Source organism: Pelodiscus sinensis, chromosome 11 (genome assembly GCF_049634645.1).
Source record: "Pelodiscus sinensis isolate JC-2024 chromosome 11, ASM4963464v1, whole genome shotgun sequence".
NCBI lineage: Eukaryota > Metazoa > Chordata > Testudines > Trionychidae > Pelodiscus > Pelodiscus sinensis.
Genome location: NC_134721.1, coordinates 43776977 through 43788986, shown reverse-complemented (window position 1 = coordinate 43788986; position 12010 = coordinate 43776977). Strand labels below are relative to the sequence as shown.

The following is a 12010-nucleotide window of genomic DNA, read 5'->3' as shown; positions in this document are numbered from 1 at the left end:
AGACCTCGGGAGGCAGCAAGTCCAGCCCCCTGCCCAAGGCAGGACCAGCCCCGACTCAATCAGCCCAGCCAGGGCTTGGTCAAGCCGGGACTGAAACACCCCTAGGGATGGAGACGCCTCCCCCTCCCTGGGGAACCCAGCCCAGGGCTTCCCCACCCTCCCAGGGAAAGAGTTTTTCCCTAATATCCAACCTAGACCTCCCCCACTGCAACGTGAGCCCATTGCTCCTTGTTCTGCCATGTCACCCCGGAGAACAGCCTCTCTCCAGCTCTTTGGAGCCCCCCTGCAGGAAGTTGAAGGCTGCTCTCAAATCCCCCCTCACTCTTCTCTTCTGCAGACTAAACAGACCCAACTCCCTCAGCCTCTCCTCGTAGATCACGCGCTCCAGTTCCCGTGGCCCTCCGCTGGCCCCTCTCCAATGGGCCCACGTCCTTTCTGTAGTAGGGGGCCCAGAACTGGACGCAACACTCCAGATGTGCCCCCCCCCAGTGCCGAATAAAGGGGAACAATCACTTCTCTGGATCTGCTGGCGATGCTCCTCCCAATGCACCCCAATGGGCCAGTCGCCTTCTTGGCTCCAGGGACACCCTGTTGACTCGTCTCCAGCTTCTCATCCGCTGTATCCCCAGGGCCTTTCCTGCCCAACTGCTACGGAGTCAGGCGGCCCCCAGCCTGGAGCTGTGCTTGGGATTCTTCCCTCCCAAGTTGAATATTGGGCAGGGAGAGGTGGGGTGGGGGCGGGGCATTGGGAGGAGGGGCATGAGACAGAGCGGGCAGGGGAGGGATTGAGCAACTTCTGGGAAAGGTGAAGGTCGAAGGTCGGTGCCTAAGGAGAGGAGGGCATCCCGGGGGGCAGGGAAGTGGCTGCTGGGCTATGAAAAGGCCAACCTGCCCCAGCTGAGGGGCGGCTTCGCATCACCAGCCCAGCAAGGAGCAAAGGCTTGGAAAACGCCAGAGCACAGGCAACGTCAGAGAGAGTTGCAGGGATGGTGACATGGCTCGTGGTGCGGAGGTCACACCCGTACCCTCAGACCCCCGGGACAGTGACGTGGCTCGTGGTGCGGGGTCACACGCGTACCCTCAGACCCCCGGGACGGTGACATGGCTCGTGGTGCGGGGTCACACTCGTACCTTCAGACCCCCGGGACGGTGACATGGCTTGTGGTGCGGGGGTCACACTCGTACCTTCAGACCCCCGGGACGGTGACATGGCTTGTGGTGCGGGGGGTCACACCCGTACCTTCAGACCCCCGGGACGGTGACATGGCTCGTGGTGCGGGGGTCACACTCGTACCTTCATACCCCCGGGACGGTGACATGGCTTGTGGTGCGGGGGGTCACACCCGTACCTTCAGACCCCCGGGACGGTGACGTGGCTCGTGGTGCAGGGGTCACATTTATATCCTCAAACTCCTGGGACGGTGACATGGCTTGTGGTGCGGGGGTCACACCCGTACCCTCAGACCCCTGGGATGGTGACGTGGCTCGTGGTGCGGGGGTCACAGCCATACCCTCAGACCCCCGGGACGGTGACATGGCTCATGGCACGGGGGTTACAGCTGTACCCTCAGACCTCTGAGACGGTGACATGGCTCATGGTGTGGGGGGGTCACACCCGTACCTTCAAACCCCTGGGATGGTGACGTGGCTCGTGGTGCGGGGATCACACCCGTACACTCAGACCCCTGGGACGGTGACATGGCTCGTGGTGCGGGGATCACACCCGTACACTCAGACCCCTGGGATGGTGACGTGGCTCCAGATACCAGGCCAGCGATCATCTGCTCTGGCCGAAGGCTCCATGATGCGAGCACCTGGTGACCAGGCTCCGGATGGAGACACCCCCGCAAACCCCGCACCCGGAGCACACGCAACCACGTAGCAACAGCGTCCACGCCCTTCCCACCAGAGTTGGAATCTGACCGGCCATGCAGCACTCCCCTTGCACCCCCCGTCAGCGACGCAGGCCCCGGAGCCTCCCCGTGGCCCCGTACCTGGATGGAGACGTCGCTGTAGGAGCCCCCGATGACCCCGGTGATGGCCATGGGGACCTCGTCGTGGATGGCGTAGGAGCCGTCGGGGCAGATGTGCTCCGAGCCGTCCACGCGGGTCAGGGAGGCGCGGACAAAATCCAGCGACTGCTCCAGGGCGTAGGTGTCCTTGGAGCAGGTGTCCAGGATGTGGGCCCCCAAGGTGACACCCGGCAGGAGGCGCTGGTCCCGGTTGATCTCGTCCAGGGCGAAGAGCATGGCCTCCAGGCGCTGGATCCCCCGGTGCTCGTTGATCTGCCCACACTCCTCAGCAGAGCTGCCTTTCTCGTGCACCGGGAACAGCCCCCCGATGACCAGGTCCCCCTCCGTGCTGATCTCCTTCTTGGCTGCCACGCCGTAGCCGGGGCTCGGGCTGCTGGCCAGGCAGGCGCCAGCGTGGAGCAGCCAAAGCCACAGGGGGGCAGAGGGCCCCATGGCCCTGTCCCGGGGGGGTGGAGAGAGCATCGGCGACTGCGCTGGGGTTGGGGGTCGCGGTGCGGAGGTCAGGGCGCCCCTTCTCCAAGGGAGCAGGACCTGTGGGCAGAGGAAGCAGATTGACAGTCACGAGTCTGCAGGCGGGTGCTGCCAGGCCCCCCCAGGGCTGTGACAGCAGGACAGGCCATGGGGTCACCACCCCCTCAGGCCTGGGGTGCCGCTGGCCTGCGCCGGGCGGCTCGGTGCCGGCCTCTCACGGCATTTCAATCCCTTCGACTGTGCCAAGCTGGCTGCCCGGCCCCTGGGCGTGGCCAAGCTGCCTAGGAACCCACCCTGGCCTGAGTCCCTCAGCTGGGCAAGTCACAGCAAACCACAGCTGTATATGCACCCCCCGGGGCGGCGGGTACACTAGGCAGGGGGAGGTGTTGCCTTCTCAACCCGCCAGCCTGGCCCCGCCCACATCCGCCCCCAGAACGCCTGTTGTCGGTGTACAGGGGGCGGAGTGGTGCTGCCCCCAAGCACTCGCCCTCCCCATGCTCCGAGGCTGGGGATGTGCACCAGGCCTCCCTGTGCTGGGAGAGAGCAGGGAGGTGGCTTGGCTCCTGCGGAGGCGGGGTCTTGATAAAAGGGGTGGGGCTAGGGGTGGGACCGCCCACTGACTGCCCACGTGCACCCCCTCGATGTACGCTTTCTGTATGTGCACACACCACGCACACATGTGGCACACACCCAGCCGCTGCCCCACCATCCCTCACGCATGGGACACAGGCGCCCTTGGCTCTCGTGTGCCGGTCGCAAGGTCCCGGCCGTAACCACCAGTAAGTACCCGCCGAAGAGCAGAGGAAGAGCCAAGAAACCCGCTGCAAGTCGGAGCCTGGCCTCTCCCAGATAGCACTTGGCACACCCGCCTGTGCTCTCCCCTTCCCGCAGGGTGGCACACACGTACTCACCTCCACACCTGCCTGGACCTGTTCACTTGTGTGTGCCTGTTCGCTGGCACACACATACAGCCCTGCACGACAAACACCCGCACGATGTGCACGCACAGCGCACGATGTGCACGCACAACGCACGATGTGCACCCACAACGCACGATGTGCACCCACAACGCACGATGTGCACGCACAGCCGTGTGTGGGCTGCATGGAGACACCCCCCAGCTGAAGAGCTAGGAAGGAGACCAATTAATGTCCCGGCCGGGGGGCCAGTCCTAAGCTTGGCCAGGATCACTGCACAATAAACATCCGCGTAAAGTGGAGTCAGAGCATATACGCCCCCGCCCCTACCCCTGTTCTGGCAAATGAGCTGCCAACACCTCCCCCGTGGGGAACACCTGTTAGATTGATTCCTCTAGCGGGGAAGAGGCAAAGTAGCTCAGTAGGAGTCACTGATCTAATAACTGCTCAACCCTGGAATTAAACCGGCAGAAAGCGACTCTGTTTCTAGCCCAGGGGCGCCTCCAGAGACAATCTGAATCCAGCGGCCTGACCACAGGCAGGGCCAAGGACGGAAGGAGCAGCCGGCCCTGCAGGGGCGAGCGGCCAAGCAGAGAGACAGCCAGCAGAGAGCAGACCTGGCCGCTCAGCGCTCCTAGTCAATTGCACGCCTGGGCAGAGGCAGGGACGGCCTGGCTGGCACTGGGGTGGCTGGGAACGGTCCTTCCAGCCCTTCCTCTCCCCCACCGTGAGGCTGACAAATGACGTGCCAGCTCCCGCCCAGGCCCCACTGGAACCACGGTGGCTCCCCTGTGCCCTGGCCCCCTCGAAAGAGGGAGCAGGACGAGCGAGCGGCACTTGGCAGGGGTGGGACTTTCAGAAACTTCGGGGTAGCCACCGGAGTCATTCCGCCTCACTGCAGAGCCCGGCCCGTGGTCCCAGCGGGAAAAGTTCCCAGGAAGGCAGCGGTGTGTGGGGCTGGGGCGCCAGTGCAGGCTTCCTGCTGTGGGGGGCCAGCCCTGAGCGTGCGGCCCACCTGCAAGAGGGTCACGGCCCACGAGCGGCCCACGGACCACACTGAGACCCGCTGTGATAGCCTCACGCTCTGCCTCTGTTTTCAAAGCCAGGAGTTTCCCAGAGCTCTCCCTTGGAGCCGACCCCACGGACCCCACGTTACTTTTTTGCCACTGCCTGCGATTTGACAACAGCAATGACCATCTGTGGTGGCGCGTCGGGGACCCCCCCAATCCTGCACCCCGTCTACAGCAAGATGAGACTCCGCCAGCCGGTAGAACAGAGGGGTTATGGCTTCTCCAGGGGACAGCCCAGCACAGACGTGATGTGGACATAAGGAGTCAGGGGCTGGCAGCCCTAGACCCCTGGGGGCACGGTGCATAGCCCCCTGAACTCCCAGCACTCTGCTTAGCCTCCTCTCTCCATGTTTTCCCAGCCAAGACTGACTCTTCCCCAAGCCACCCCCTTCCTTTGTTCAGACTCCTTCCCTCTCCGTTGTGCCATGGTCTCCACATCAGGGTCCTCAGGGCGACCCCCGGCTGGGCCGGGCTCACAGACAGAGGCCAGTAGGGGAGATCCACAGCCCACAGCCCAAGCACAGCGCCCAGCAAGTGGACCGTACCCCCGACCCCCGCTACATCACACCACCTGAGAATCTCAGAAGAAGCGTTTCCCCTCTGTGGCCAACCGAATGGCTCTGCTGTGTCCCCGTCCGCAAGAGAGCGCGCTGGCTCCCCCCCACCCCGGCCGCCGCCTTCTCCAAATCTTAAACAGATTTTTCCCTTCCAAATTAAGCAGATTTCAATTAAAAAAACCCAACGCTCTGGCTGCACAAACAAGTGCGGGGGCTGGGAAAGCAAAGCCTTTTGCAACAGACAGGGATGTTTGGCAATGACTGAAGTCTCCTTAGAGATTCCTCGTCTCCTTCCAACCCACGGGAGAGTTTTGTTACCCCACTTCAAGGGCCCCTTTTCAAATCGGCACCCGGACCCCGCAATGAGTATTAATCAATCACGCGGCCCTTCCTTCACGTGCGCATAGGCTAGGCGCTGGCAGCGGAACCCAGAGCCCCCTGCACAGAGAGGTGAGGGAGGAAGGAGGAAAAGAAATGTGAGGTTGTGACGTAGTGGGGGGTACCTTGCTGGTTGCTATGCTGGGCAGTGGGTTGTGAGTGACCTCCACTGGCTGCAGCACGGCCCAGCAGGGCAGGGGATGAGTCATTATGCAAGAGGGCTCCGAACCTGTCTGACCAGTTATCTCCCAGGGAGCGGGACAATGGGAAGAAGGGGAGTGGAGCCCTGGCTGGGGGCAGGGCTGGAAGTGAGGGAGTTTGGTTTCTGGCTAGTATCATGGAGGAAGCAGCCTAGTCAACGGGCTGGGATTTAGGGGCCCATACTCCCCCATCTCAAGGGGGGCTGAGGCATCCTAGGCCTGCCCTGTAACCAGATTCCATCTGTGCTGGGCTGTATCCTGGAGAAGCAATAAACTCCCTCTATTTGACTGGCTGGTGGAGTCTGTTCATGCCACTACAGGGGTGCAGGAGATGGGAAAATCCCAACGCGCCGTCACAGAGGTCTCGTCCGCTCTTTCATCAGAACATAAGAGCGGCTACACTGGGTCAGACCAAAGGTCCAGCTAGCCCAGTAGCCTGTCTTCCAAAGCCAGGTGCCCCAGAGGGAATGAACAGAACAGGAAATCGTCAAGTTCCCAGCTTCTGACAAACAGAGTCTAGAGACACCATTCCTACCCATCCTGGCTAACAGCCCTTGATGTTCCACTTAGGAAGGAACAATCAGTTCCATACATACAAGATGGGAAGCGACTGTCTAGGAAGGAGCATGGCGGAAAGGGATCTAGGGGTCATAGTGGACCACAAGTTGAATATGAGTCAACAGTGTGATGCTGTTGCAAAAAAAGCAAATATGATTCTAGGTTGTATCAACAGATGTGTTGTAAGCAAAACTCGTGAAGTCATTCTGCCGCTCTACTCTGCACTAGTTAGGCCTCAGCTGGAGTACTGTGTCCAGTTCTGGGCGCCACATTTCAAGAAAGATGTGGAGAAATTGGAAAGGGTACAGAGAAGAGCGACAAGAATGATTAAAGGTTTAGAGAACATGACCTATGAAGCCAGGCTTCATGAACTGGGCTTGTTTAGTTTGGATAAAAGAAGATTAAGGGGGGACAGGATAGCGGTTTTCAAATATCTAAAAGGGTGTCACAAGGAGGAAGGAGAAAATTTGTTCCTCTTGGTTTCTGAGGACAGGACAAGGAGTAATGGGCTTAAAGTGCAGCAGGGGAGGTTTAGATTGGACATTAGGAAAAAATTCCTAACTGTCAGGGTGGTCAAATATTGGAATAAATTGCCAAGGGAGGTGGTGGAATCTCCCTCTCTGGAGATATTTAAGAACAGGTTAGATAGACATCTGTCAGGGATGGTGTAGACGGAGCTTGGTCCTGCCTTGAGGGCGGGGGGCTGGACTCGATGACCTCTCGAGGTCCCTTCCAGTCCTATTATTCTATGATTCTATGATGGACCTAACCTCCATGAAGTTGTCTAGCTCTTTTTTGAACCTTGTTAAAGTCCTGGTCTTCACAACATCCTCCGGCAAGGAGTTCCATAGGTTGACCGTGCGCTGCATGAAGAAAAACTTCCTTTGGTTTGTTTTAAACCTGCTGCCTATTCATTTCATTTTGGTGACCTCTAGTTCTTACATTATGGGAACAAGTAAATAACTTGTTCAAAGGATAAGGTCACTGTGGAGAAACTAAATGAATTCTTTGCTTCAGACTTCATGGCTGAGGATATTTGGGAGATTCCCAAACCTGAGCCATTCTTTTTTGGTGACAAAGATGAGGAATTGTCCCAGATCTGCACCGAAGGTAGTGTGGACAAGTGGTCATCATGTCAATTTTCCCCGGAGGGCAAGAAGGTAGATGACACAAATCTCTCCTCCTGTCTCTCCCCAACGTGGCAACGACTTTCCATCTCGTTAGGACCGGCACCCCGAGGGCTGTGTTTCCTTCCCTTCCTCTGAGCAATCTCTTCTCCCAGCTGCTTGCTTTAATCATTTGCTGTCTGGATTTTTGGCCTTGCCTTGCTGCTTCTGATTTGTCTAACCGTCCCGACCGAATGCGAGCACACGACGCCCTCCACACCCGGCTGCGTGAACCATCAGCTCACAAACAAAAGCTACGAGGGGGAATGGGATGCCACCCGCTACCAACAGGGAATCAGCCAGGTCTTGGCTCTCCAGAGCCGGCTCCATTTTTGTGACGATGCTTGGAACAAGTGACTCCTCTGATCACTGTCACGGGAGCAAATGAGCAAACAAGCAGCATCGTGTTTGCCGTTTGCTTACTGGCAGCGGTTTGTTTGTGTGGCGGGGCCAGGACAGCCCTACTCCAACCGGGGAGATGCTGAGCAGCCCAGAACTTCAAGCCCAAGGGCAGGTAACGAAGGTGGCTTGCAGATGCCCCCAGATAATTTAGGTAGCTCCGGCGGCCTACATTTGAAATGTGCTACGGTCCTGTCCCAGTCATGTCCCTTCCGTTCCCCGCACCCCAGCCTGCAGCATCTAGAACAGAGGTGAGGTTCACACCCCATGACGTTTGTGGCAGCAAAAGTCACACCTCAGTGTGAATGTGGGACCTGAAATCTGGCCTCGCCTCAGTTTTCCCCGTGGTCTGTGTCACTGGGGGCGAGAGCCACAAAGGAGAGAAAAGGGACCTGGCAGCAAGCGTCGCTCACATCTGAAACAACTCTTGAAGTCATGCCAAGCTTTCAAGTTCCAGCATCTCTTTACATTTGGTTAAACCAGATCTTTTTCTTCACTCAGTGCACAGTCAACCTGTGGAACTCCTTGCCAAAGGATGCAGTGAAGGCTAGAACTTTAATAGGGTTAAAAAAAGAGCTCGATAGATTCATGGAGGTTAGGTCCATCAATGGCTATTAGCCAGGATGGGTAGGAATGCTGTCCCTAGCCTCTGTTTGGAGGTGGGTGACAAGGGTGGGATCATGTGAGGATTCCCTGTTCTGTTTTCTCCCTGTGGGGCATCTGGCAGTGGCCACTGTGTGCAGACAGGACACTGGGTTGGATGGACCTTTGGTCTGACCCAGTGTGGCCGTTCTTATGTTCTTACGTAAACCCGCATCTATTTCCCACCTCCACCTGGCCTCCAGGGATCAGAATTGGAATTAACCCCCCACAACCTGATCTGCAAATATTCCACCCCCCTCCCCATCGCTGGCCGCCACCACCCTGAGCCCTGTGCCACCTCTGCCCCCTCCACCAGCTGATCAGAAAGCCAGCCGCGCAGATACTTTCATACTAGCCTTTCAGCTTGCCAGCCGGCCTTGTGAGACTACCCAGGGTGCACCAGCCACTAGCCACCATGGGCAAACGTTCGCATTTAAAAGTTAGCGTCACTCCCGAAATTGGCCCCTTCTTATCTGCCCTGACAATGACACCGACAAGGAACCTCAACCTGGTCATTTCAACAGACACGCTCCTTGGAAGAAGGACCCCCCCAACCACACAATTCCTTCTCGCAGCACAATGGCCTTCCCCCACGCTGAAGTTTCACCCCTAGAAATAGACGTCCCGGGCCAGGCGAGAGGTGAGGGACTCCAAGGGACTCCCTGATCCTGCAGCCTGGTGGGAGCCAATCCTGGAGGGAGTTCAAGCTGCCTCAGGGTGGCTCTCACGTGTGGTCCCTAGGAATGGAGGGGAGCATAGTCCCAGCAGAACCCTTCCCCTGCTTCAGCATCGCCCCACCCCTTATGCTGGGGCGGCAGGATGCTTGGCACGGCAATCGGCTTCATCAACCCCGGTCTCCAGCCACGTGCTTCATTATTGCCAGAGTCTGGCCCCTCTGTGCTACCTGAGCAGCGCAAAAGGGGTCAGATCACAACCCAGAATCCGGCCCGAGGAACGGGACACCCCACGTACCAGCCGTGTCTGCTGCGCCGCTGCCCCAGCTCGTTTGAACGCACCCGTCACAATGAAAACCTGCCGCCACCCAGAGCCAGCTGCACACCCGGCACCTGGCTCTCTGCCCTGCCCCATCTCGGGTCTGGCGCAGCAGGATTTCCCTGTCTGGATGGGGTTTCTCCTGGTCTCCCCCCAAGCCCTGCGGCCTACCTGTGAGAGCCGCGCAGGTCGGGGGGTCCAGGGAGACGGGCGGGAGGGATCGCGGCGTTTCAGGCCCGGGGAAGGAAACTGGTGCGGGGAGCACGCGATTGACTCGTGGGCTTGTTTCGCCCCGCGAGGCTGGAAGCCTGTCGCCTCCGAGCCATCGGTCGTGAGTGCTCAAGGCTGCTTGGAAGGCTGTAATGATCGAAGTCCAACCCGTCAAGCCCCCGAAGAGGGAGCAGGCGGGAGGGTATAATTTGGGTGGTGCCGAGCAGCTGAGCCGAAGCATCCTACACGTGCACTTCCGTAGCAGCTGTCACCGGTGTGGGAGCTGCTCCCTTCTCCCCTCCACTGCAGCTTTGGCTAACGGGCCTTCCCCGAACACAACCAGCCTTGCCACTTACCCTGCCTACAGCAGCTCCCTGCAATGCTGCGTTCAAGGCTCCAGCGTGTCGGGTGGCTGTTGCTTGAAGAAGTCCCGCGGTGTTAGTCCTCCCGGCGGATGAATACAGGCACCCGTGGACAAGATTTTCCCTGGGGGAATTTAAACTGCGGCTCCCACAAAGAGCATCCCAGGGGACTATCTGCCTGTAGAGCAAGGGTTGCCTGACTGTTCCCATTAGAAGACCCTGTTTTCATTGCCTCTTTGCCAAACGTTAGCTCCTTGGGCTGAAATTTCTCACCAGCCTGGGTGCTTCGAGATCCCCTTGCAGGGCTCGGCCAGCACGGGAGAGGGAAGCGCCTGACTTGACTAGAGAGGGAACAATTGTCAGGGTGGACGAGAGGGGGCAGAGGAGGGGGTTGTAAGGAGAGGCCTAGAGGTGGGAGATGGGGACAGGGAGAGCCGGCAGGGAGTCAGGCTGGCGGGACGCTGGGAGTGACTAGGCAAGTGGCCAGGGTGGGAAGCGGGGGCAGTGGATCGGGCACCAGTGGAGATGGGGCGAGATTGAGATCAGATGAGTCCAGGGACTGGGCCGGCTAAGAAAAGAGACTGGGCCTAGGACCCAGTTGTGGGGGGGAGGGAGTTATGGGGGAAGGGCAATAGATCTGATGAGAAGCCAGGGCACAGTGGAGACCGGGGCATGGCAGGGCCAAGAAACGGGGCCAGGAAGCTGGTGGAGGAGGAGCGGGGCTCAGCAATTCAAACTGAGATTCAAGGAGGCACTTGCGAAGGGAGGCTGTGCCTGGAGGCCGATGGGGCAGAGACACACGAGACAGCTGAGGACCCTGATGGGAGAAGCTGAGACCAGCTGGGCAAACAGGCCAGGCTTGGGGGGAAGCCCAGGAGAAGGGCAGGGTGACTGGGTCTGAGCCGGGGAGTTTGCTGTCCCATCGGCTGCAGCGTGAACAAGCCAGAAGATGGCAGGGAAAGGAGGGGTTGCCGGGGTAGCATAGCGACCAGGATCCCATTATGTCGCCGTAGTAACCCCTGGCGGCCACCAGGCAATGCGGTAGCGGCGGGGCAGGGCTGGGAACCGCGGGCCCTTTGCTGTGTTTTTAATTCAAATCCTTCAGCCCCATACAACACAGGGTGGGGGGGGGGGGAGGCTAGTCCTTAGCTCCACCCCTTCTGTCCCAGGCCCCACCCCTTCCAGGGGTGGAGCCAGCCTATGACACCATAGCAAAATTCATCAAGTGGCCCTCCCCTGGGAAAAATTATTGCCCATCCCTGATGTAGTGGGCACTTTCGACCTTAATTGCTGCATGCCTCAGTTTCCCATTTACAGACCCTCCCCCCTCCAGCACATGCTCCTGCAAATACAGAGGGTCGCATAAAGCACAAGGGAGCTGCATTCAGGTTGCACCAGCATGCTTCATCCTGGGAGCGCATGACTCTGTCACCCCCTGGGCCCGCCTTCCCTCAGTGACCCACGGCCAGTCTGCATCTAGCCCCTGCCTTGGGGGCAAACTGCAGCCTGACAAGGGGGTGTGGAGCGGCTGCCTCTGCCTCACCACAGCCCTAGCAGCCTCAGGCCTTGCCTGGCCAGAGCTCCCCAGCTCTGCCTGCCTTTGCCCAGCCCAGCCCAGCCCAGCCCTGCGTCAAGACACCACCAGCTTCCCCAGCAACCGGGTCCCTCCTACTCCCAACTGGAGCAAGAGTGAATCTGTCTCCTCCCTCCAGGAGCCCTTATTTATACAGCCCCAGTTGGGCCCTAATAGGCTGTATCTGCCTCAGCTGCTGGCTCCACAGCCTCTCCCAGGGCTGGGTTTTAACCCTTCAAGGGCCAGTGTGGGACACCCCTCTCCCCTGGTACCTAAGTAACCCAACCAGCCAGCAAGAAGCCTTAGGTAACACAAATGAGGCACTTGAAACAGGGAAGAGCGACTCCTCGTGCAGTGGAAGGCCGGGGGTTGTGTGTGTGCTAAATGCATTCCCCTCCCTCTGCCATGAGAGAGAGCCCCTGGGCGCTCCTCCTGTCAGCTGGTTTCTGTGAGCCGCGATAAATACGGACCCAAGGCAAAA

At 59.2% G+C, this 12010-nt stretch overlaps 1 protein-coding gene across 2 annotated transcripts in view; it reads right to left on the bottom strand.

Moving 5' to 3' along the window:
* The window catches only part of GRM2 (glutamate metabotropic receptor 2), a 53053-nt gene that overhangs the window by 29092 nt on the left and 11951 nt on the right, over positions 1–12010 (bottom strand). For both annotated transcript variants that reach the window (XM_075939473.1, XM_075939474.1), the window contains exon 2: positions 1995–2564. In XM_075939473.1, coding sequence (XP_075795588.1) covers positions 1995–2495 — 501 coding nt within the window. In that variant the 5' untranslated portion in view covers positions 2496–2564. The remainder of the gene's footprint in view (positions 1–1994; positions 2565–12010) is intronic.